The following is a 27,737-nucleotide window of genomic DNA, read 5'->3' on the forward strand; positions in this document are numbered from 1 at the left end:
ACATTTAATTAGAGTAAACAGAACCTACTAACAGATTAGTATACAAAGTATATTTAAGCAATGACTAATACCATGCAAATTTTGTGAAGAAAACCAATGAAATCATTTACGTTACAGAGACGAGCTTCAAAAGATCTTTTAAAATCCATGGATGTATTTCAAAAACAAATATCGATTAACTATGTGGAATTAATGATTATATACCAAACTAAATAAGAACCGTTTAGTAAAATAACGTTTTCGCCACCCATATTAAATACGTCACGAATCTTGAGTGGTGGAGATAATGGGGATTTATTTTTGTTGATAATATAGGAATCATTTTAATCTTTATCAACTACTTTGTATAACAGCTTTAGCTTATGTAATATAAATTTTTGCCAGATCGAAACCAATTTGGAAATGGCTTGTGGAAAAAAGGCGGGAATATAAGTTGTTTTTTTATTTTTAATATTTTAATGATAAAATTTTTATTATTTTTTTAAATTTATATCTGTACATTATCTATATTTGAGTATTGTTTGTTAGTGTTACGAATATAGGATTAAATAAATCGAGAATTTAATATAATAATTTATAGGCTTAGAAAAGGCCACTAAACATGATTCACTTTTGCTAAAATAAGGTTAAATAATAATTTAAATAGATAATGCATTTTGAAAAATAATTGTGCTTAAGTTGAGAAAAAAATTGAAATCAATGATTTAAAAATAATCACATTTTTATTTCTACACCCTGTGTAATAGTCTTATAAGAACAAAGTTCTTTAAATGCAACCTTAACTAAAGCATCTATTAAAGTCCTGCAGAGCTTATCGACAGAACCGAATCCAATAATATTTAAAATATTGTCAGTCGATAGCAAAAAAAAACAATAGAGCCTGAAGTAAGGGCGAAATTTTTTTAAAAAAATTGCCAGTCGCATAAATAAACAAAATGATTTTAAATTTATTTATATTCAAAGTTTCAAAAAAAAGGCATAAGTAAAAACATTTGACAGTTATAATAATATTATTATAATTTAAATGAAAAACTTTCATGTTTACAAAAAAAATTATATTAGCATTATATATATATAATATGAGGTTTATTTCACACGTTCAACTAATTTAAAAAGCAACGTGAAAACGTTTTTCCTAATAAAATGTTCTTTTTTAAAAAATATTTTTACGTAATGTGGGTTTAAAATATAAAATTTTGATAATATTATGCATTTATTATAAATTACAAACTACCATATTCTCGAAAAATAGGAGGTATATGATTTCGACGGGAAAAAAATTATAAAAAATTTGAACAGAATATGTTAAAGTTTTCGGGATGAGGGGATAAACTATTACGATTTTATGACTTGGTAATTTTCTGATTGACTAGTCAGTTGCAAGTGGAAAGAGTATTTTAAATGGTAAAAATTGCTTAAAAATCTAATGCTAAAGGCCTCTTTAAAAAAATTAAAAAGGAAAATATATAGTGGTTTGAATAATAGATATATAATGTATTTTTTTTTGCGACTATATAATATAATTACAGAATAAATAAAAGTCAAGAAATCTCCAAAAAATGATTATTTTTTTTGTTAAATATTTGACAACATTTTAAAAGATTTTGAGGAAAATACCTCGTGTTTAAAATTCAAATAAAAAAAGAATAATATTATTTGTCATAATTTTTTTTAAAAAAAATTGTCGCTTATTTGGCTGTATATAGTGTTAAAGATGTGTCTTCATTTTAATTGTTAAAAATACGTATATATAATTTATGCATTTATTATAATATATAAGTAAGAAATCTCTTTTTATTAAGGAGATCAAAGCTAAGGACGACAGAATGAAAAGACATCGATAGATGCCTTATGAGTGAGTTCCGTGTTTAGTATTTCGAAATAAAAAATATTGAATAAAAGGCGTTCGTTAATCGGTGGACCAATTGAGCGATAATCGGATAAATTATACAATCCGTTAGCCTGCCGCAATTATTTGAGAAAATTTTATTTTCCTAAATTTAACCGTAACTTATAATCTAAAATCAAATTTTGCTTTTTTTTTAAAAAAAAAGGAGAGAAATATACAAAACAAGAGAGGGAAGAAGGGAGAAGGGAGAGAGAGAGAAAAAAAAACACATTTTGATTTTATTTTATCAAATGGAGTAATTAGACAAGTAAGGTGCTATACTCTTGGGAAGAGCGTCGTCCTTGATGTGATCTACCATTATACTTTCCGATTCGTAAGTCGCCGTGTGTTTGGCCAAAATTCTCATCAATGATCTCAAGTTCATCCACCATTGTGGACATAGGTGGGTCCTATGCCTGTTTAAGATAAAAAAAATAATAGAAAATACATTTTGTATCTGTCGGTTCGTTCATTGATTTATTTTTCAAAAATGATTAAGAGGTGTAGTAGGCTTGAATTAAAATTATTTAAATTTCTATTTTAATTTATATACCAATAAATTTTGGTAGATTGTGTTTAAAAATGAATTTTTAAAACAATTTTATATATTATTTTATTTATTAAATACGCGAAATCGGCTTCACCGAGCAAATCAATGACGGGGGTAAACGCGACAGTTCTTTTTTTGTATCCGATCATAACCGCACTCTCGGGACTCACGGCCTTCACTACACCTGTTTAAGTATCATTGTCAAATTAGGAGATAATAAATTTAATTTTTTTTAAAATAGAATAATCTTGTGGCGTTAAATCAATGAATAACATACTATAGATAGACGTTCAATTCATTCGTTCAAATGCGAGCACGCCATTTTAGTTTCATGTAAATAATTTTATACGTAACATTTATATCAAAACGTATTTTTGTTTATTAAAAAATTTCAGAGTTTCATTTATTGATAAAATTTCTTATCATGGGAAACTAAAATGGCGTGTCACCAGCTGATTTTTATTGGAAGACGCTTCAAAATGCGTTTTAATGAATGAATGGTCAGCATAGGTAAGTTATATATTTGCGTCAAACTGAATAGGTGGGAGGGGTCCTCGCATACACCCCATGTTTTAAATTTGAAATAAGCATAATGATTATGGTTATCTTCAAGCACAATATTTATGCTGACTTAGGGCTTAAATGAGGCGTATTATATTTGAGTGAATAATTCTTTTAGGTACAGATTACCGGATATATTCCACGGTTCTATTCAGAGTTTGAAATACTCTTCAAAAATAAAAATATATTAAGGGATTTTTAAATATCTGAAGATTTTTTCGAGAATGCTCAAAGAAGATTTTTCATCAAATTTTACCCAAAAATTCTAATTTTTTTATGTAAAATAAAAATCTTTTATAAGTATATCTTTTGTGATTTTCATGCATAAAAAATTCCCAATTTTAATGATAACTCTGATTCTATTAAAAATATCGGTTCTTTTTATTGTATACATTAACGTATTTATTTTTCTTTAAATCAAAGATTTAACAAACAATGATGATGTAAAAATAATAATAAAACTAACAACAAGCAACAAGCACAAAAAAAATATAAATCAGTATTATGAATAAATCTCAAATTTAACAAACAATCAGTGTATAAAAGAGTAAAACAAACATTTTTTAAAGATCAACTATCGATCCCGGGTGATAAATTAAAACCGGTTACCGATAAAAAATTTAATCCGTTAAATCTTCAATTTTTAGGTATATTTTTAAAACAAATATAACTTAATTTTTAAAGAAATAAATAGCCTTGATAAGTTAGTTTATCAATTATCAATAGATATTGGTATTTAAAGAATTGTAATTCAGAAGAGGAGGGGGAGGTTAGAAAAAATTAATCCATCTTATTTAAAAGTTGTAAAAAAAATGAGAAGGTTCAAATGCGACTTAGCCCTAACTCCCGTCTCCAAGTATGCCACAGATCGCCGAAATCTAATAATTGAAATTCTTTAAATAATTCAATCAATCATTTTCAAAATGTCTTCTCAACCCACACTATTTTAAATCTCAATTTTATGCCAACACCTAGTTCCCATATATATATATATATACATACCTTCGGGAGATACGGATTTTTCGAGTTGTTCCACCATGTATCTAAACGCTTTGAGCGCCATCTTAGTTCCCATGTTACGATCGAAGGGAGTAGGAATGCCGCCCTATACAAAAAAATTTTTTTTTTTTAAATATTAATAATTATATCCTTATATTAAAACGTAGGCATGCATATAATTAAATAGGTATCAATCAAACTCCAAAAAAACGTTAAAACTCATGAACTATAGTTTTTTTTTCTCTCTTTCTTTCTTTATCATATTTACTTGGACCTGATGATTCATTCATTAAAATATAATTTTAAAGCTCGTTTAATACAAATCAGCTGGTGACACGTCATTTTGGTTTTCTGTGTAACAATTTTTTTTTATATATATATAAATAAACGAAACTCTGGAATTTTAAAAAAATTTAAACATAAATTATTCGTATAGGAAAAAAAAAATGGCGTCACACCTTCTGATTACACATTTACATGGATTAATTGGTCAACGTTTCAAGTAACATAATTATGTGATAGATAGGTATATATATATAATATATCTTACTTGTTGAACATGCCCGAGGACATTTTTCCTGGCAGAGTAAACACCGTCGCTCTCACCCAGATAAAGGGAATTCATAAAATCCATCGTATAATTCTCGTGACATTTTTCGTTCCTAAGCTCGTAAATCAAATAAATATTATATTTTCTTTCTAGAAAGAAAGAATATCAGATTGGGTTCAAAGCTGTTTTTTCCTCTTTTTTAAAAAAATAATATTTATTAGAATAGGCAGGATTAGATTGCTCTGATATTTTTCAATTTTATTAAACAAAAAACATTTAAAAGATTGGGAAATCAAAGTAAACAGGTTTCGCGGTTCATTCCCGCTGTGACTAAAATGAATGCTCAGATTTGAACATTCCAATTCCTCAATCAAAACAAATTGGTTGGTAACGTTAATTCTTCATGTATATATATATATATATTATTATTATTATTTAATTTCTATGTAAAACCTGAGTATAATGCCCCGTTGGATTCCTTCGTCCATTTTGGCTTTGATATGTAAAACATCGTTCTTAAGTTTTCGTGTAGGAAAATATTTTAATAGTGCAAGGTAATTTATTTTATACCCGTTTATAGCTCTATGAAATTCTCCGAATTTTCTAGCCGAATTTAAGTTATCAAATATACGTGCCCAGGATATACTTACTAAAATTAGTAAATATTAATAACATTAATTCGCAGAATTCATCCGAGTAAAGTTCGGGTGGCTAATTTCATAGAGCTAAGAGTGGGTAATGAAAATTAGTTCTCATCATTGATAAAAAAAAATTATATTATTTCCAACTGTTGAACATGCCCTATTTTTTAAAATAAGGCAAATGAATTTGATTTAAAGATACTAAAAAGCAAGAAACCCATGAATAAGAATCATAAACGGAAATGGGAGTACGAGAGAGATACCAATAAAAAAAAATGATGTTCTAGTATTAAGAAGAATGGTGGTAAAAAGAAATTTCTTGGGGGGAGGGGAATAGGATGTTTTATTTATTCGATAATAATAAAACGTTTCTAAAAGTGACGCCTTAATCTGGCCCGGTAGGCGGGCTAGATAAAATAAGTATGGGCCAGGTCGAAACCCGGATCATAATGTTCCACATGGAGTTCAGTTCGGTTCGGCCCGCTCATTTTTTTTTATAGTTACCAAAAATAGTTTAAATGTCTTCAAAAAATGGAATTACTTGTAAATCTTTAATGGTGAACTTTTCTTCGAATATATAAGCCGCGTCGGCACCCGCGGCCAATCCGCTACAAGTAGCTAAATACCCACAGAATCCGCCCATAGTTTCGACTACGAAAACCCTGCGTTTCGTGCCAGTAGCCGATTGTTTTATTTTGTCCACTAGCTAAAGGGTTTGTTTAAATTTATTTTCGTATATCAATTAATCTGCTTTTAAAAAACAACAAAATTGTCTAATTTTTTTTAGCCCCCTTTACTCTCATTTAAAAACGTTCAAGGTGATAAGCATTTAACTCCTCGAGGGATGGCTAGAAGTGCCCATCTTACCCATATTTAATTTTAAGCGTCAAACGAATCATTTAATGACTTACCGAGCAAATTTCGTTCAAAGCGGTGTCAGCGCCTAAGCTGAACTCCGTGCCCGGCACATTGTTACTTATGGTAGCAGGGATGCACACGAAGGGTATACAGAACTCTGGATAATTAGGCCTGTTCTCGTAAAGTTGTAAGACAGTTCTAAAGGCCTTTTTTTATATATATAAAAAACATAATTTTATAAACTCGAATTATATTTCTTTCTTTTCTTTAGTGGGACCTCCAATTTACTTTAAAAAAAAAATTTTTACTCTGAAATTAAATTTTACTTCGAATCCTCCTATGAACAAAATGCCTTGAATGTTAAACTCTTTGATCCTGGCTGCTAGCTCATTGAAATGACCCTCTGCCAGTGATCTGTGAATATTTTTTTTTTAAGAAATAAGGATAATACACAGATACTTTTAAATCTTAATATACTAATCAAGTTGTTTTTATAGTTACTTCTCACCATTTTTCGCTTCATAAACAAAGAATAGCATAAATATTAATACCTATTTATGCCAAGTAAGGATCCACCTCTTCCAGCCCACCCATGAACGTCGCCCCATTTCAAAGCTTTTATCTAATTTTTTTTAAAATATAACAATAAAAACATGTCCAAAATATAATTCTAGAAAATTTTAAAACTTCTGAAAGTTTTAAAACTTCTCGAACTTTTAAAATATTTTTTAAAAAAAAAACAACTATTCACAATTATATAAGTAAAATGGTTAAGATATATACGATATAATTTTTTTTAAAAAATTGATGTTATTAATTAAACAGACGTAACCAGGAATATTAGGCTTATAAATTATATGTGACAAAGCTGAGAGAAATTAAATAAAATAATTAATTTTATTAAAAAATATGAAAAATATTGGAATAAAGGATAAATTTCGTGAAAGAGTTAATTGATAAATTTTTTCCAAACTTTAATTTTTCGGGTCTGCGCATCCAGTCGCATGCATATATTTTTTTTGTCGATGATGTTGATTGGATTGAATGTGATAATAGTAAGGTAACATTTTACAAGATTTATATTTGAATTTGATATGAGGAATGATAATAGTTAGATGATTTGCCAAATGGAATTTCCCGCCAAAAAAAATCCAGGTGTAATTCGGTCGCGACAAATATAAAGATTTAACATAAAAAAAAGTTTGATATTTTAGTAAAATATTAAATTGGGGGGAAGGAGAATGTTAGGATTACTTCAATCCGTTTACATAATACCAAAATTTAGCAAAATGGGAAATAATGTCCCAAATGGGATCTTTATTTTACACGGGATAATGCCCATCAAAATATGCTAATCGCTTGAAAGAAGTGATTCAGGGAGACGAGGGGGGGGGGCATTTTATATATAACCACCACCCCCCCTTACCACCCTCCAACCAATAATTATATTTAACACGATGAAAACGAAGCACGTATAAATAAGCGCAAAGAGATTTTTTTTTAAAAATAAAAAATTTAGTATTATAATTATGATATGAATATAAACAAAAGGCATTCAAATAAAAAGAAAAAATAAGCTAATAAATTGCGAGTTACAATGAAAAAAATACTATTCAAATTTATTTATTTTATTTTGAAAGTGGGATTAGATGAGTTGGAACTTTAGATACTATATCTCTTTCCTTAGTTTCAAATCCAACCTCCAGCCTATTAAATCTATATAGCATCGCTTATCGCCGGAGAATGCGAGGCGGGCGCTCTCTCATTTCCTACAAATTTGGCGCGACCATTCCCGGAATCGGCTAAGCAAATACGGTTATTAAAAAAGAGTATCGGATACCGGTTTTAAGAATTGGCCCGGCATATATGATTGATTGCAAAAGATTTTATCGTGGCGCTCGATTCATTGGCAAACTAGAACCTTATTTAGCTACAGTTACCCTATCCATTTTAAAACGACATCTAAGAATCCCCCTAATCTACGGCGACTATAAGCGGGTCTCTATGGCGATTGGTATAAGCAAATCATTTAAAGGTTTATTTAACGCGAAAGAATATATATTTTTTAAATTTTATATATAAAAGAAAGATAAGCTACAAATAGATACAACACAATGATATAATGATCGCGAGGCATGCAGATAGAACATTATATTTTTCGAAGAAACAAAAATTTTTTTTTTTTTTAAAGAAAAGATAAATATATTTCGTTACTTCGGGAATCTATATTTTGATAAAATAAATATCCAACACAAATTCTTAATATAACTAAAAAGAAAGCCAAAAGGAGTGGATTGGGATAATATTCACATTTTTTTGGTGGAAGTTAAAAAAAAATAGGTCTATATCTATATCAAGCCATTAATCCAAAATGTAACTAAACCTAACCCTAATTAAATGAGTAGGGATCCGTTGTATTTTTTTAACTATTCTCACACAACGACAAAAAAAATAAGGATGGAAAAAAAATAACAGGAGAGAATAAACAAACTTAAAACGTTTATTTAAACTAACATTTCCTTCGGCGAATCCTCTAATCCCGTCAGAAATTCCCAGACAGGTGTAGCCATAACAAAGTGACATACGGACAAAAGATCTAACAGCGGCGTTGATGCCACAACAGGGAGCTCCAACGTTAACTACGGCTAACGTGAATTTGCGCTAAAAAAATTATACGCATATTATAATATATATATATGTATATATATTCATTTTCCAAAAGCTTTTTTTTCTTACGAAATCAAATTTAAAACATTCATTTCATGCGGGCGGAGATATTGTAAAGAAATATGTACTCTTAAAGTTCTCCCCCCCCCCCCCAAAAAAAACAAGTAATTTTTTAAAGTTTATTTCTTCCCTTCTATATTACTCTATATTCGTCATTAATTAGGCTAACTCGTGGTAGAATTATAAAACTTTACTTTAATAAGAATAGCAAAGATATATTAATAAAATATTCGTTCCTAAAAGATAAAGAATAATATTGATTTACCAAGTATCATATGAATAGTTTCTATATCCATTATTATATTATGATTATGAGATTTAAATATAATATAATAAACTATAAATTAATATTTTATTGCTAAAATTATGTGTGTGTATTTATGTGGGCGGCAATGTGTTTTTTTTTCCGGCAAATAGTTATTTTTCATTAAATCATTTTTTGAGCACGTTTTCCATTTTTTTTCATTGTTAATAAGATTAATAAGCATTTTTGGTTTGATTTAGAAAAGTTAACTATATTTGTTATTGAAATTATTGATTCGAAAGAGGATAGAATTAAAGCCATTTCTCAATATAAGGGTTTACAATGTATCAAGAGCGTATAACCTTGTCCAAATATCAAGGAAATTGCCGCTAACACAGCAGCTGGTTTATTTAAATTTCTATTAAGCTATTTATAATCACGTGTGACAGGTTATCAATATCAGTTTTATTTTTTTTTTAAAAAAAACTATTCTTAATACATTAACCCTTACCCGTATCTCGAACTTTCGATTAACCCTCCTAACTTCAGTTATCTATTTTAAATTATAAATATATTTCACTCAGTTAAAAAAATTTACTTCAGTTGAACACTCTCTTGAATAAATAACAAAAGCCCCTGCGCCCAATTGGAATAGGGCCTGAGCGGATTTAGGATTTAACGCTACGCTAAAATCGCTCGAACGCTCCCCATTAGGACACAAGGATAGTAGAAACAATTAAGAAAAATTTAGGGCAAAATATTACATTCTAATACAAGTAGGCAAGTAGATGAGGCTATATAGAAAAGATTTTAAAGGCGCAAGCAAAATATTAAAAAAAAAACAGGAGAAATTTTTAACGAGCCAAAGTTATATTTTTTTTGTTGTTGTTTAGGATATAAGATTAGAACTTACTCGCTCTGGTTCCTTCGACGAATTTCCAGAGTCACATCAGATGATGAGTTGGAGAAGGAGGTAGATGATAGGACAATTCAAACAAACACAAAGAGTTATTTTTGAAAAAATTAATTATAAAATTAAATCAATTTAAATTAAAATAATAAAATAGTGAAGGAATCCTTAATAGTTTTTTTTTTTTAAATTTAAAAGTATGCCTAATACGGGCCACCAAAAAACAAATACTTATTGGATTTATATTAAGCATTTGAAGTTGTAAAAAATATTTTAAAAAAAACTTACTTGAGTCAGGCTTGTAGAGTAGCGTTGTTAAACAGCGCGATTAACTCAATATTATATCCAAAAAAAAATATATTATGCAAGTCTGAAGATTTTGGTCATAGATGCCATAAAAGGGTTGGTGGACATCTTTTAGCGAAATCTTGAGGTTTAAGGCAAAATTTTACTGGCTAGAATATTGAGTTCGCCGTTTTTAAAAAAATCGGCTCAATCGAGCCGTCTAACAACGGCCGCATTCATAGTGGATCCGATTCGACACGATTTAACAGCTGATCGTTTTTTAAAATCTGTTTATGAGATCAATTTTTTTTGTAATAATATTAATTTTGTCTTTAAATCTTATACATGATAATAACCTAAGAAATGTTGGTTTTAATAAAGAAAAATTGATTCTCATAAACCGATTTTTAAAATCGATCAGCTGTTAAATCGTGTCGGGTCGGATCGGATCCACTATGAATGCGGCCGAAGAGTATCATCTCAAATTAATGAATAATGAGAGTTTTAAGAGAAAAAAAAGCCGATTTGGGTCGATTTTTATAACCGGCCAGATTGAGGGTTTCTCCAAAATAATGTTAAGTGAGCATCGAGATTTCGCTCATTGGCGGTAGAAAGGTTTGAGATCACAATCTCCAGAATCTCGGGGCCTTACATAATACCATTTCGGATAAAATCATAAAAAAAATCGACCTAAGAGGGTTATTAACAACGTTATGCGAAACTATGTAGTAACCAGAGACGCGGCAAGCGATATTCGCGGTATCGGTCGATAATTTAGTGGCCGGCCGCTTATACAAGAAAAATGATAACTAACCAATTTTTTTTTGGTAGCGTTTTTTATCCGCTAAAGTCATAGCGATGCGTCTCTGGTTACAACTGTTCAATGGATTACGAAGGGGGATGAAAAGGAATACCTTGTTTTTGCTGAGATCGCCGGATTCAAGTGGTGGCCTAATCTGGCTAAACATTCTATGGATATCCAGGGTGTTCACAAAACTCCTTGAATTTATAACAAACACAAATAATATATACAAGTTGTCCATACACAATTTATTATTTCGGGATTCGGACCCGACGCGCGAAAATAAATTTAAAAAATTTTTCTCCGATTGGTCCGATCCATATTATTTTATTTTTTTAAAAAAATATTGAATTCTTTAAAAAGTACTATATTTTTTTAACGAAATCGTGGAAATAATTTTAAGCGTTGATAAATAATAATCATAAAGTGGGGCCGAGGGGGTAAAAATTTATAATATCCCGCAAGGAAGGAAGGAAGGAAGGAAGGAAGGAAGGAAGGAAGGAAGGAAGGAAGGAAGGAAGGAAGGAAGGAAGGAAGGAAAAGGAAGAAGAATAATAATAAGCAATTTCGTTGAGTTTAAATAAAAAAATTTCAAAATTATAAGAGTATAATTATAATTTTAGTCGAGACGCGAGTCCAGTTTGAAATATATTTCGAAATCGAGGGCTGAATCCGACCAAGTCTGAGAAAATGTAAGTCAGGATCAGATTTGTCAAATGGAATTTGAGAAAGGTTAAAATTACTTTCCACGTAGCATGACGGCTTCCTCGAATTTTTTATCCGCCATGGCTTTGCCCACGGCTTGCGTACGCTGCACGCACTTCATGAGGGGAAGGCGGACAGTCCTGTTTCCATCCAGACCTTATTTCGTTAATAAAAGAACAAAAATTTTTTTTAAAAAATGCGTGAGTATATATATATATATCAGAGACCTGCAAGCCCGGCCCTAAGCCCGGCCGTATTTTAAATTTTTTAAATATACCCGGGCCGGGCCGGACCTAAAAATTTTATCCGGGCCGGGCCTAAAAATTTTTTTAAAATATATCCGGGCCGGGCCGGGCCGGGCCGTGCCTAAGATTTTTAAACCCGCCGGGCCGGGCCTTAATATTTTTTATAAAAAATTTTACATTATGAGTTATTGGTTATAAGATTATATTATATTATAGTTATGATTAATATGATATTGGGTGATGGTTAACACTACCTAACACCCACAGATCGATCTAATTATTAATTTCCTGAAAGATACCGGAAAACTCCATTTTAAATTACTTAATATATTTTAATATCTAAAATTTCAGTGCTCCCAAATTGTGTTAGAAAACTTAGAAGTTAGACTTAGAACAGTATGTATAATTATTATAAATATATTTTAAATTACTTAATATATGTTATTATCTAGAATTGCAGTGCTCCACTAATCATTATCAAATTTTGTTAGAAAAGTTAGACTTAGAACAGTTGTGTTAGAAGAATAGTTTAGAAGTGGATATATCCCATAAACAGATTTAAGTAATAAAAAATTCTTTTGAATTATTCTCTTTAAATAAAAATGTACATTGATATTTTTTAGGTTCATATATTAGTTTATAAAATCTATTTCAAATTAGATTGAATCTTTTTGTAAATAATATAAAATTTTAATAACATACTTTTTCTTATAACTATAATATTCAGTTTAAATTTATTATAATAAATAAATATAATAATTTCAATCTACATTATTTAATAAATATTGATATTAGATATTTATAATCAATGTAAGATATAAATAATTAATTAATATTTATTATCATTAGAATTAGTGATACTCAATCAATCAATTTTAGCATTCAAGAAGCTAAAGTAAAAATTAATATTAAATATAAATCTTATAATTCATATCTAAATTTTTAGAATATTTCCAAAACAATCAATAAAAGGAATATCATGGCACAAAACACTAAAGATATAATTGACAAAATTAAAAATAATATTTATTCTTTTAAAAATACTAATAATACTTTAAAATCTGAAATTTGGTCTAAATTTAAAATAATAATAGATAATAATAATAAAAAAAATATTGGCTATGTGCAATGCATAAATTGTTCAAATTTATTATCTTATAATTATAACCATGGTACATCACATTTAAAAAGACATAAATGTGATGGTAAATCTATGAAAATTAATAAATTATTTTTTACACCTGAAAAACCCACTTATAAATGTAATATGAAATATTTAAAACAAAAATTTATAGATCATTCCTTAACACTTTGCGCAAAAGATATTAGACCTTTCGAAATGATAGCTGGGAATGGGTTTCTTGAATTCAGCCAGGCTCTAGTCGATGTTGGGGCAACATATGGTAAAATAGATATCAACTCATTAATTTCACATCCCACCACTCTATCACGCCACCTTAAAGAAAAATGTAATAAAATAAGAAGCATTTTGGTTGATACTATTGCCCCAGTAATCAAGAATCGATTTATGGCTGCTTCCACTGATATATGGTGCGATAACCATAAAAAGAACTCGTTTATAACAGTTAACATGCACTATATATCAGATGACTGGAAGTTAGTGAAGAGAAACCTATTTACCGCTAAATTTAAAGAAGTGTCTAAGACTAGCCAAGTAGTTAAGGATGAACTATTAAAAAATTTTCATAATTTTAGTTTTAACAATAACGATTTTATTAATATAATTTTTGTTACAGACCAAGGTAAAAATATTATAAAAGCATTGGAGTTAAATGAACGATTAAATTGTTCTTGTCATTTATTAAATACAATTTTAAGAAATTCATTTAACTCCAAATATTTGAAAAGTAATGCCCCATTAATAAAATCAACAATAGATAATACTAAAATATTAGTGGGGCATTTAAAACAAAGTAATAAATGCCAGCATTTAAAAGCCCTTTATCAAGATATAGAAGTCCGCTGGAACTCTAAGTACAATATGCTCAATTCTGTTTATTCTCAAAATGAAGAAATTAAAAAAGTTCTTCTAGAACATGGGGGATCGGAAAAGTATTATATTATAGACTTTCCGATCCTTCAGGATCTAGTCAACATTCTTGAGAATTTTAACAGAGCTATTGTTTAGTTACAGTCGGACTCTTGTACTCTTTTTAAAGTGGTAATATGGTATTATGAACTTCTTGAAGTTTGTAATACCTTTCAAAGCGAAAAAAGAGAAATAAAATTGATATTACTTAATATAAAGCATTTTTTAATTGAAAAATTTGTTTTACACAAGTATCATTTTATTTCTCTTTTTCTCTGTCCCAAATTCAAACAATTACGTATGTTGTCAGGGACAGATCGCAAGATGGCGGAAAACTATATAAAAGATTATATTAAATCACAAGAGGCTCAGGAAGTAAATGAAATACCATCGACCAGTCAAATTACGACTGTTGTTAAACAAACTGAGTCGTTTTATGACAAATGGGGCGATGGTAATTCTGGTAATATCTCAATACCCGATGATGAATATTATAATTATATAAACAAAAAAACAGATGAAATATTTAAGGTGGATAATTTGTTAGAGTGGTGGGCTTCTCATCAAAGCGAATTCCCAATTTTAGCAAAATTGGCAAAACGGGTATTGGCTATTCCTGCTTCAAGTGCAAGCTGTGAGCGGAATTTTTCCACTACTGGAAGAATTCTTGAAGAAAGAAGAAGTAATCTTCAACCTGAAAAGGTAGATATGCTTCTCTTTCTTCATGATAATTTGTGAATTTTTAATATCTTTCTTGAGTATAGGGTTTCGTCAATCATGCTGGTTTTTTACTTTGCAAACTGTCAAATATTTATTGCATTTATTATATTTTACCTTGAGTCATGAAAGTTTTTTATTATTTTTTTTACAATATATTATATAATACAATTATCTTCTTTTGTTAAAAATTTATATTATTAAATAAATTATATTAATTTGTGCAATTTGATTATATTTTCAAAATACTATTTATTATACATGCATTTTTTTAAATAGCGATTTATTTTTACTTTATAAATTAAATAGTAAATTAAATACAATATATTATATTGTCAAAATATTTTCCATTTTTATAAATTATATATTAGTTTTATTATTTTTAAATGCAATATAAAATATAGTATATGCTCAAAATATTATTACCATTTTTATGAATATTAGTTTTATTTTAAATGCAATATAAAATATAGTATATGCTCAAAATATCCATTTTTATAAATAACAGTTTTATAATTTTTATAAATTTAATATAATATTCTCAAAATATTAGCTTTTTACATGTATTTTTTAAATAAAAATTAAAAATCACAAATAGAATCTTTTATATTCAAAAATATTATTTGCACAAATTTTTTATAGTATTCTGAATAAAATATGAAATATACTTATATCCGGGCCTTAAATTTTAAAATCCGGGCCGGGCCGGGCCGTAAAAAATTTTTTAAAAAAATATCAGGGCCGGGCCGGGCCTTAAATTTTTTAATGCCGGGCCGGGCCGTAAAAAATTTTTTAAAATATCCGGCCGGGCCGGCTTAAAAATTTTAAAACCGGGCCGGGCCGGGCCGTGCAAATGGTACCTCTGCAGGTCTCTGATATATATATATATAAATTCAAACAAAAAATTTATTTTAGTAATGATTGGTCGATTCTTTAAAAAAAAATCACGTGATTTCCCTACCGGTTAAAAGGAATAACTTTGATTGGTTAATTACCTATGACGCAAGCCTCGCTCTCGGATGAGGGATTGTTTCCGTAATCCATCAAAGCGAGCACCGCCTCGGCTCCCATTCTGCAACCCTTTCATGTTTGTGTTTTTAAAATTATAATAATTTTTAATGTGTATTTTGAAAGCTATAAATATAAAGGGTTGATAGAATTATAAGAAATATATAAAATCTTTTGTTTCTCTTTCTTTTAGGGCTGTTGCCGATAGAACAAATTTTTCACCGATCAGATCCGATCAGGTATTTATATTTTATTTTATTTTACCATCTATCTTTGCATCAATGTCATATTTTTTTTTAAAGTTAATATTCTCATTTATAAAATATTTTGAAATGTTTATGCGCGAATGTAGTGTGGTTAAACAGATCCAGTTAGCCGATTTTTTAAAAAAGGGCCAAATCAAATATTTTAGCCAAAATAATCATAACCTATGCCTCAAAATTTCGCCAAAACGGCTAACTCAGTATTTCTTCCAGAATGATATCGCGCAAAGCCCAAAGATTTTGTTTGTAGAAGGAACAAAGGTTTGAACAATCTATTCGGGGAATCTCGAGGCTTAGGAAATATTTCTGGCTAAAATATTGAGTTGCCGTTTAACAACACTTAGTCCAAACCTTCCTCATATATACGGCGGAAAAAAATCAACGAGCATGGGATTCATAACTCTTGGCCAATGTCTTGAGTTAACCGTTCTTAAAAAATTGGCCAAACCGAGCCGTTTAGCAACATTGATCGAACGAACGTGACCCGTTAGGTATTCAAAAATCCTCTTTTTTTTGATGCAGATAATATGACCAAAAAAAAAATAGTGTAAAACTTTAAACTATTTTTTTTTTAAACATTACAAATTTTTAAAATAAAAAAAAATAATTTAATATGATTATATTTACAATTAATTGTAAAATAACAAAAAAACAATTTATAAAAAAATATCGGATCGAGTAAAAAAGATCGACCCGACTCGACCCGATACTTTTTGAAAAACGATACATTTTGGTGCCGATCCGATATTGAATATCGGCACAACCCTAATTTCTTTACTGAAAAGATTCGAGTAAAGAAGTCCAAAAAATAATTAAAATTGACCCCCCGTGATGAAAAAATAATTGAAGACCTAAAATGGATGGTTTTTTTTAAAAAATAATTAATTTATACTAAATATTGACCGTAACCAAAATTAGTATATAAAACTCATACGCTCAAACACGTTTTTGGTGATTGGCAGGTGCTCTTCTTCTTTTTTTTTTAAAAAAAACGATTTATTTTTTTAAGTGCTATCGATAACTAACCAGTAATCTATCAAAGGCCGAAGCGTTCCCGCCTCTCTGAACGTGACCTAGAATGGTGACGCGCGTATCGAATTTCAAGTTTTTAATTATCACCTGTATTATTTTTTTTTTTTGTAGAATCGAATTATAAAATATAGATTTATTTTTAAATTAACCAATCGGGTTAAATGATATTCGAATCATAAGAAATAGATATTCCAACATAATAGTTATATAAATTCGCACTCAGAACATTCTATCAAACGCACTCAAACCAAGATCACGCAAATATTTTAAATGATGTAAGTTCTTTTATAAAAAGAAAGAAAAAAAACAAAATGGTGGATATTTATTAACTAAAAGTGATGGGGATGATATAAAATCAAAATAACAAACAAAAAAAACTTGATTTAGCGTGCAATTGTTATACGGCATTGTTAAAAGACTCAATTTGAGCCGGCATTTTTAAAAAGGCTAACTCAATATTTTGTCCAGAAAAAAATATTATGCAGGAACTGAAGATTTTGTTCATAGATGGCACAAAGGTTCGTACATCTATTAGCTAAATCTCGAGGCCCGGGATATATATTTTCTGGTTAAAATAGTGAGTTGGCCGTTTTTAAAAATCGGCCTAAATCAAGCCATTTAAGAACATTAGTTATACATTTTTAAAATATAATAGAAAAAGACAATGTTTGATTTAAAAAAAAATGAACACAATCAAAAAAAGGGGTTTATTACGAAAACTAAGGGTTGCATTTAGCCGAAAAGGGGTCGTAACCAGAAAAAATCATATGCATGTCAAGGCATAGCAGATCATAGCGCATGCGCATGGAATAGGAGTAGAATCAAGGGATTTATGTGATAACAATTGGTCATAAAAAAATGGAAATTTAGCGCGTGCCTAGAGCGAAATATGGTGAGGATCTAAAGCATGCTGGGACAGCCTAAATTTAATAGGAGCAAAACTTTTTTTTCTTGCGCCCTGCCTAAAATATAGAGAGAGGGGGAGGAATGAATTTTCACGAACGTCGAATAAAAATTTTTCCAGGCGAATATCGAATATCTCCGTAAATTTGTATATAATAATATAATATATAAGCATTTAAATTTAAATAAAGGTTTCAGCGCGATTCAGGAATATCATTTCATTCAATTATATATAATATATATAAATATATGTATATACTTTCTTTCTTTTTTTAAATATTTATTTAATAAATATTAAAATAAAGATATAAAATATTTCCCAATTAAGATAACCAAGAAAAATTGCCCCCAAATCGTGTGATGTTTTTATAAATATTATTTGATTTTATTTTTTAAAAAAAATAAAATTTTTTCAAAAAAAGAAGAAGGAATTATAATAATACAAAGAAGATTTGAATAAATAGAATTTAGGTATTCCATCATCACGTGTTTCTTTCGTTCGTTTGGATCAGCCGGAATGGGTTAGCGATTTAGTTGGCAAAGATTCGTAGATGGCTGATCAGCAACGACCTGTGTATAAGAATAAAAATATCCCATTCCACTATAGTGGGTGAAGTTGATTATATAATATGTGAGTTATAAAGAGAGAACAAAAAAAAATGGGTTTCTTTTTAAGAAAATTATAAGTGATTTTTTAAGGGGGGTTAAATTTAAAAATATAAACGATTGCATACGTCATGTTCATGTTTACATACAATGGAACAAACATCGAATTCATATGAGCTATTAGCAGTGGCGTAGAAACGGATAGAGGGGGTTGGAGATTAAACCATCCCATTCCTCCCCATGGAAAATATTAGGTAAAAAAAAAAATTGTAAACTAATTAATAAATTAATAAGTACCAATCAGTCAGATGCCAATCTTGGCATTTATTTTCTTATTTTGTCAATGATGCGCTTTTCTATAAACAATCTATCAAACATTTTGAAGCACTATTATTAAAAGTTTCAGAGTTTCCAGATGTTAGGCCCATCATGCTTAAAGCGTGACATTTCATTAAGATTATAACTCGATTTGATAAAAAAAAATTTTAAATAAATAGCCTTCAGCTACCAATAATTGCCTTTCCATTATATACTGGCTATTACTATATGCTTAAAGTACTCATAGGCACTAATAAACCACGAAACGCTGGCATAGATTTAGGTGCTATATAATCAAAATTTTTCATAGGCGGTACCCGGCCATAGCCCCCCCCCTCCCAATTTTTCTTAACCCCTCCACTGAGATAAATCCTGACTACGCCACTTGCTACTAACCTATATCACACAATCATACATCCCCATTACATCAATGTAACTTAAGAAAACATACTTATCAAACGATCAACTGCAAACAATATCACATAAACGTCATATTTAATAGCTACTAACTACACATTCATATATATTTTTTTTATTGAAGGATGGGAACATACTAGTTATTCATTTTTCATTTTAAGAAAGTAGTGTACAATTTTTTTTCAAATTTGAATTATATCAAAGAGTTAGAATCAAGGTGTATTGTTAAACATCTTATGGTTGACTGGAGTTTGGGGGTATAATAAGGGTTAGATGGGAGGGGGGTACTTGATGAGGGCAATTTTTCTCGTTATTGCTGTTAACGTATTTGGTAATTACGTCTTTAATCTGATTGGCCGTAATTGGATTACCGTTCAAGTCTTGGGCTCCTTCAGCCAGGATTATGATATTCAGGCGTTGGCCTAGCTTCCTTTCCTGGATATTTTTTTTTAAAAAAGTTATTTTAATTCAATTTATTTCCTCTCTTCGGTAACATGATTTAAATGATTTTGGTCCAACTTTATATCTTTAATCACATGACCTATCAGATTCGACAAGTTATTAATAAAAATGATTAAATCCTTTTAAAAACCCTCTCTAATATACCTTACCCTTAACCCATATCTCATATGCCTTTAATTAATCTTAACCCATATCTTTCTAACCTTTAATCCTACTTATTCGTTTAACTTTATATACATTTCCTTTCAATGTATATAAATTTCATTAAGTTGGATTATTGCTATATATTTGGTATCGCAGTTTTTGACAACGAAATCATTTTTAAATAAATCTTGAATTTAAAAATTTACTGTAAAACGAAATATAAATATAGGGATGAATGAATGTACCAGTACATCTGAATGAATGATTAAAAAGAGACCTGAGCCAATCTACTGCACATATCTTCTTCCCAATTGGCGGGCGGCGGGCTTTCGGGTATAAATACGAAATCCGCTTCCGTCGCTATGGCCGACACGAGTGCCAAGTAACTGATTTTACATAACGATAAAACGGGCGTAAAAATTTAATTTTATAAATTAATTGATTCCATCTAGTGAGGGTTAACCAAAACCGGCTCGAACAGCTTCATAATCTGAAAATATTTTTCGAAAAAAGTAGTCGGCCATTTTGGTAGATAAAACTAGATTTCATTTGGTATCTAAATCTGATCGGAATGTAGCCGACATTTTATTCTTAAAGAAAATTAATTTTTTCCCCAAATGATCTCATAAGCGCATGCGCATAATGATTTGGCGGGAATTCTGCGAACGAAATTTATTCGTTTAATATTCACTTCACATTGAAAATCGATTTTTTTTTAAAATAAATAAATAATATATTTTTTTTTTCTCGCATACCCACAATGTCTACCCATGACCTCCATAACGAAACACCTTTGATGACTAATTTTTTTAAAAAAATATATTATTAAAAAATAAGATATATTCTTTTTAATATAAGGCACTCACTTATACACCCCATATGATGTTAACCCAAAATTGATCATGTAATCAATAACAGTTATGGGATCGGTTTGGGGTGAATACAGGAATTTAATAATAATCAAATAACTTAATTGAGAGAATCTATGGAATTATTGTGCGATTAATCTGATACGAAGATGCTAACTGATTTTCCTCTTCCATCCATCCCCTCCCACTTTCTGGCTAGTTTCCAAAAAACCTCTCTTCCATCCCTGCCGCCGAGCCAAAAAAAGAGACCTGAAAGCGGTGGTCGCGATTGCATCTACAGCCTCTACAATCCTGTGGAGGGCGGAATCGGCTCCTATAGTCATATCGGTCCCACAAAAATCGTTGTCTATGCTTCCTACCATACCCACGATGTGCAAGTCCTTACACATATCCCGTTCAGTTTGGGTTATTTGGCCTTTGTAAAAAGAGGGGTAAAATTTGTATACAAAATTATTTACAAAAAGCAACATAGAGAGGAACAAGTAATTTTCAAGTTTTATTCATAATAAAATGAGTACATAGACAAAATAGAGCGGAGAAAAATAAAACAAATCAGAGTTTGAAAAAAAAATAGGGAAAATCTTTCAAAAAAAAAATTTTGATGGCATTTGTGGGTGAAATTAGATCAAAAATCTTTCCCCTGACAAATGATCGAATTATGGATGGGCCAATAGTATGGCGGAGCATTTTGGCGCATTTATTTTTTTTAGTTAAATATTATTATAACCGGTCTTGAGTAATTCTTCCGACAAATCGTTCCACTCGTTTTTGAAAATGTTGGCGCCGGTTAGGGACCCGTCCCCACCTATGCATACCAAGTTAGTTATCCGGTTCTTGATCAGGTTTAGCGCCGCCTTTAATCGGCCTGGACGCCCTATAAAATCTTTGCATCGGGCGCTTCCTATAATAGTTCCACCCTGAGAGAATTTATTTTTTTTTTAAACGGAAAAATTATTTTAAGTAAGAGGAGAAATGGTTCAACTAATTTTGGTCGTTATCAAATATGTGAACACGGTAATTTTAATTCCTATCTCATCTTAATATATTTTTTTTTCGTTTTTTTAAACCCCTTTCATATTTGAAAGATTACATTAGTGTATATTTTATAATGCATTATTTCATTGATTCGTATCTTATTTCTTTCTTCCCCAAAAAGGCTATTTAGGTATGAGGCAAAAATTAAGAAATTAAATATCACAATTGATGGTTTTAAATGTGGAATTTGTGAAATAAAAAACAAGAACAAAAAAAATAGTGAGTTAACTACATCCCGTCAAAAATGGTAGATGGTCTACTTATCAACGGTTATCTATCCCCATATATTTTTCATAGCTCAATTGGATGGGTATGCGAGAGTCTAGTATAGTTTTGTTTTAATTTATAACTTGTAAGCAGGGGTTCGAACCGAACCGAACCGCAAAACCGGAATACCGTTATGATTTTCTGAACCGTAACCTTAACCGAACCGTTATGAAGAAAATATTAAAAGAGCGAACCGAACCGTTATAAATATTTTGAACCGGTTTAAACCGGTTCAAAACGGTTTTAAAAATAATTAATTTTAAATTATTAACCTAAATTTAATATTTTAATTTTCCTGAAGTATATCAAAAACTTAATTCGTTAAAATTAGATATAGCAACTAGATATGATAGGTCCATATTGGGGATCAATATTCAATTTATAAATAAGGGAAAAATAAAATTAAGGACTCTATGCATGAAAGTGATTAAAGAACGACACACATCAGAATATCTTAAAAAAATTATTCTAGATGTTCTAAAAGAATATGAAATAAAAATTGAGCAGATTTACACAATAACCACCGATAATGCAGAAAATATGATTAAGTTAATTAAGCTATTAATACTACACGATGAAGAAGATGATGACCTTAACGATTATTTAATTAATGATGATTTAAATAATAATGATATAGATAATGACGATTTAAATAATAATGATATAATTCATGATGAAAATAAAGAACTTTTTAATATTGAAAATATTAATCTTGCACCAAATGCCAGATCCATATTAATAGGTATTAGATGTGCTTCACATACATTTCAATTAGCAATTAATGATTGCATTAAAAATTCAAATGAAATTGTCATTATAAATAAAGCAAGAAACATCTGCAAAAAAAATAAGAAATCAGACAACAATGGCTATTCTCTCAAAATTAAATTTGAAAAAACCACTAATAGATTGTTGCACAAGATGGAACTCTATCTATTTAATGTTGGAGAGATTACCAGAGTTAAAAAGCTTTTGCCAAGAAATATCGCTCCAAAGCGATCGCGAAAAATGTTTATCAGAGAATGAATGGAAAATAATTAGTGACATATTAAAAGCTTTATATCCAGCTTATGTTTTGACAAAATATTTACAAAGTGAACAATTGACAATGGGAGATTTTTATGCTGCGTGGATCAAATGTCTCATGCAAACGAGTAAAGTAGACACTCCATTTGCCAGACTTTTAGTTTCTACGATGAAAGCACGAGAAATAAATTTCAAAAATGAAGTTTTTTTGCTCTGCTATTTATCTCGACCCTAGATATAATGTATTTTTAACTTTTGAAGAAAGAGAGATCGCCAGAAAACATCTTTGTAAAACTTGGAACTTGATACAAAATCTAAATAATCAGAATATTGAAATTAAATACTATGCCTACGTGTTCGTATTCGAAGGATAATTTAGATGATGATTTTGAAGATTTATTAAAGTCGCATGAAAGTCTTAATAAGAATAATTCTCAGGGCATCGAAAATTATAATAAATGTATAGAAATAGAATATATAATTCGGTCATTTGATAATATAGAGAGATGAGAAAAAGATACTAATCTTTTGAATTATTGGGAAAATGTAAAGAATAGTATGTCAGAGACTTTATAAGTTAGCTATAACTGTGCTAGCAATTCCAGCTACGCTGGTCTCCGTAGAAAGAGCATTTTCAAGCCTTAAGTTTATACTCTCTGCCCAGAGAACTAAATTAAATCCTAAAATATTAGAAAATATTTTAGTTATCCGTTCGAATTCTCTTTTTAAACCTAAATAGTATAGTATACATATTATTTTATTCATTATTGTATTTACGCATGTTTGTTTTTATCTTATTTATTTATAAAATAAAAAAAAACTAATTTGTCTAATTTATATTTCCTAAATTTAATAAAAATATCTATTAGATTATCATGGATAAATTAAATAAGAAATTATAAACTAAAAAGATTTTTCTCTAAAATTAATATATACATGGTTAATGATTAATTTTTTTTTAAATTAAATTTATAAAAACCGGAAAAAACCGAAAAGAACCGTTATAAATTATAAACCGAACCGATATGATTTTTTTTTAAAAACCGAAATGGAACAAAACCTTTATAAAATTTTAAACTAAAAACCGGAACGAACCGAACCGTGATACTAAACGGTTCGAAACCCTGCTTGTAAGGGTTATAGGCTTTAAAATGGATTTTAAAAAACTGTTCCTCTCCTGATACACTTTTATTACTTCTTCCAGTTCTCTTGTATAAACCTCCCGCCCCTAGCATTGGAACCCTTTAAAAAATAACTCATAATTTTTCATTCAATTTGGCATGCATCATTGGGTTTATGTAATAAAAATAAAATGAACACTACATTATGACTCCCAGTTTCTCCTCTAACCTAAACACACGGCCCCGATTATAACACCCGAAAGATTTAAAATTATGTCTAATCTGTGAATCAAAGTTCTTAAAGGTTTTGTAAAAACTTCGAAGACATTTTTTGTGTGAAAGTATATTTTGTCGGGTCATGGATTCTATAGGTTTACGTTAAATCTTATAATAAAAAAAACATCATTTGTGGTAATGATAAAATCTACTACTATTATATTTTGTTGATAACATTACTACTAAGATTGAGAAAGAAAGAAAGAAAGAAAGAAAGAAAGAAAGAAAGAAAGAAAGAAAGAAAGAAAGAAAGAAAGAAAGAAAGAAAGAAAGAAAGAAAGAAAGAAAGAAAGAAAGAAAGAAAGAAAGAAAGAAAGAAAGAAAGAAAGAAAGAAAGAAAGAAAGAAAGAAAGAAAGGAAAGAAAGAAAGAAAGAAAGAAAGAAAGCAAGAAAGAAAGATAGATAGAAAGAAAGATAGAAAGATTTCAGTTTTATGTAAAAAAAATACCAGGAAATCTGAACAGCAACGATTATCGGTTCGGTTCAAATTTAGATAAAAGAAAGTTCCCCCAAAAAATTTATCGGCAAAAACCCTGTCTAAACATTTTAACGATTATGTAAAGAGAAGAGGCACATTTTTTTTTAAAAAAATTTTTTTACCACAATTCCTCGAAATATTAAAATATTTTGTAGATTCTCTTCTGCCAAATTATCTCTATAACGAGAAAACATATATCCTGTGTTTTGGGAAAACTTCTCTACGCCAAATTGGGTAGTTGGCAGTATCAAGGAGTCATGTATACAAAAATATCTAAAAATAGACATTTGATACATATCAAACAAAAATGATTGTTGATTAATCATCTTAAAGAGAGTTTGAATATAACGAAAGGTTCAAATCGGTTTGCACACCTTCTTAAAGGTTCGGTTCAAGTTCGAGCGGCAAATTTTTTAAAAATCAGGGGTTAGGTAAATTATAACTGGGTTAAAAAATATCGCTTTAACGGTTTGGGTCAGTTTGAATCCACGAAAAAAATATTAATTTAATTAAAATCTAACATTTTTTAACATTAAAATTGTTCTAATGATCTATTTCATTCGTAGTCTTCGAGACAATCTTTTTTAAAGAATTGTAATGTGATTGGAAATTAATAATTGCAAGAGAAAGAAGCCATCCTTACGTCATTCTAAATATTCCATTTAAAAGATAAGAAACAGTTATTCGTTACATTTTATATATTTAATTTGTGTGTATTTAAACAACCAGGAATTCTAGTGCCCACCTCCCATCCCTTTTATTATTCTTACCTTGGGTAATCAAGTTTTGTTGGCGTTCTTGCAAAAAAAATAGGTTCCATGTGTGCCCTTCTTAGGACAGGTCATATGGACCAATGTGCTAAATGAATGAATGATAAATACTCCTCAGAATATATTATATAAACATAAACTGACAAGTTTTTCTTGTAATTTAAATCATATAAATAGATTTCTTTTAAATAAGAGAAAAAAATATAATAATTTTTTTGCCAACCCTGTGAAATAAAAAATTTGTTTTATTAATAGAGATGGGTTCCTTTCATATTTGTCAAATAAAAAGAATAAACCTTCATAAATTGAATAAAAGAATCTACATGATTTTATAATTAATGGGGATTCAGATATAATTATTGAAATTTTATTTAATTTAACGTATATATTTTATTGGAATAAGAGTATCGCCTCTGATGGCGATACTCTGATAAAATTTTGTTAACTTTCTCTTTATATTTTTTTTATTATTATAAAATTAAATTGAATCAAAAGTTTATATAAAATGAAAAGGTCATTTTTACAATTTCTTTAATGTAATAAATATCATCAGTCATTTACATAAAAATTAATACATCTGTTAAAATAAATCACTTTATCAAATAAAATATACAATAAAAAAGTGTACATTACAACAGTTCCTAATTTATTTATTTTAAAAATTGGATGAGTTAAAAAAAAAATTGGATGGCAGAGTAGTTCAAAACAATGGGTGGGTAGGGTTTATATATTTTTATTAATAAAAAATTTGAAATAAAACAATGACTACATTTATAGGTTATAACTTTTATTGAAACCTTTTTTAAATAATAATCCAGTATTTACATTTGGGTTTTGATATAATTAAGTTTTTTTAAAAGATATAATTTAATAAATTTTTTAAAAAGTAATTTGTAAATTTTGTGCAAACTTTAGAGAAGAAAAAACTGGTATCAAAATTATATGACAATAATTATATGTATTTTTTGTAACCTGTTGAATGATACCAGACACTGATGCCCAGGTGGCTTCGACAATATTTTCACCTCCATCAACCATACCTTGGTAACCCTTTATTATTTTATTTTAAAATAAAATGTTGAGGTGAACATTATCATAATAAATAAATATCATTTTAAGATACGCCCATTAAACTATATAAAAAAATAAATATGCTTTATTATGATTTTTAAAAAAAACTTTGGGTATTAGTATTCAATAAGAACTCGGATAATTTTTTTATCTAATAAATGGATTTTTTGATAGTATTTATTTAGAAAATCCAAGTATTTTTCAGATTAAAGATAGAGTAGGATATAATTAAAAAATATTTGAAATCGATAGTTTCTATATATAATTATATATATTGTTTAGGGGTAATAAAAAAAGTTCTTAATTCTTATAACACTGAATAAAATAATAAAAATAATATGGAAATGGCATTAGAAAATATTACTTCTTTAATGAAAAAGACACGACAACCTAAATAGACACCCATTCTAACAACAGCACGCACTGCTGAGTTCATTCCTAATTTAAATAGGATATACAAACGAATAATTTATTATGATACTAAAAAAATTATTTTATGTGCTAATGGTATATTTATGTAAATACTTTAAAAATAAATATTTAAAATTCTTTAATGTCTTTTGCATATTCACTATATAAGAATTTATATTATTCTCGATTTAAAACTCTTAAATTATATATAATTTTATAATTTTACCCTGTGAATCTCCTCCACTTGTGAATACCCCAATCGTTTTTCCGATGTGAGAATCTTTGGCGACTATAACACCCTCAACTTTTCCTGGTTGAGGACATATGCTTTCTTGCCTATTTCTCATGGCGTCCATCATTTAAAAATAATAAATTTTTTATCCTTTATTTCACCTCCTTCAATTTTTTTTTTTCAATTAAGCGAATATAAAATTTCAGAACATTAGGAAAATGTTCACTAGAAAAATAAAATGATATGAATAACATATGATCAAATTCTAATTTAAATCTTTCAAAAACACTTCTGTC

The 27,737-nt window shown here is 28.9% G+C and overlaps 1 protein-coding gene across 4 annotated transcripts; it reads right to left on the minus strand.

The window, feature by feature from the left end:
* Positions 1–1,668: 1,668 nt before the first annotated feature.
* LOC135930013 (ATP-dependent 6-phosphofructokinase-like) lies at positions 1,669–27,655 on the minus strand. Of its 4 annotated transcripts, none has more exons than XM_065466776.1 (23): positions 27,436–27,655; positions 27,163–27,236; positions 26,700–26,777; positions 21,482–21,671; positions 21,004–21,169; positions 20,641–20,685; positions 20,163–20,271; positions 19,568–19,714; positions 17,030–17,122; positions 15,728–15,812; positions 11,759–11,876; positions 11,128–11,212; positions 8,562–8,708; positions 7,021–7,035; positions 6,599–6,669; positions 6,374–6,461; positions 6,101–6,253; positions 5,731–5,895; positions 5,002–5,063; positions 4,549–4,660; positions 4,002–4,104; positions 2,517–2,622; positions 1,669–2,304 (listed from the first exon to the last, which is right to left on the minus strand). In XM_065466776.1, the coding sequence occupies exons 1-23, from the start codon at positions 27,566–27,568 to the stop codon at positions 2,136–2,138; spliced, it is 2,514 nt and encodes an 837-aa protein (XP_065322848.1). In that variant the 5' UTR covers positions 27,569–27,655; the 3' UTR covers positions 1,669–2,135. The 4 variants fall into 4 exon arrangements, with proteins under 4 accessions (XP_065322848.1, XP_065322851.1, XP_065322849.1 ...); XM_065466778.1 differs by having other exon boundaries at positions 1,670–2,304; positions 19,619–19,714; XM_065466779.1 differs by lacking the exon at positions 7,021–7,035 and having other exon boundaries at positions 19,619–19,714.
* Positions 27,656–27,737: the final 82 nt, after the last annotated feature.

This window comes from Gordionus sp. m RMFG-2023, chromosome 5 (assembly GCF_954871325.1).
Source record: "Gordionus sp. m RMFG-2023 chromosome 5, tfGorSpeb1-WG-v2, whole genome shotgun sequence".
Lineage (NCBI taxonomy): Eukaryota > Metazoa > Nematomorpha > Gordioida > Chordodea > Parachordodidae > Gordionus > Gordionus sp. m RMFG-2023.

Coding starts and splice junctions, on each gene's coding strand:
- LOC135930013 (XM_065466776.1), bottom strand. CDS start 27,568: ATGATGGACGCCATGAGAAATAGGCAAGAAAGCATATGTCCTCAACCA. Junction 20,272..20,640: donor GTCATGGGTAGACATTGTGG/GTATGCGAGAAA, acceptor ATGTAAAATCAG/TTACTTGGCACTCGTGTCGG. Junction 11,877..15,727: donor GAGCGAGGCTTGCGTCATAG/GTAATTAACCAA, acceptor TAACGAAATAAG/GTCTGGATGGAAACAGGACT.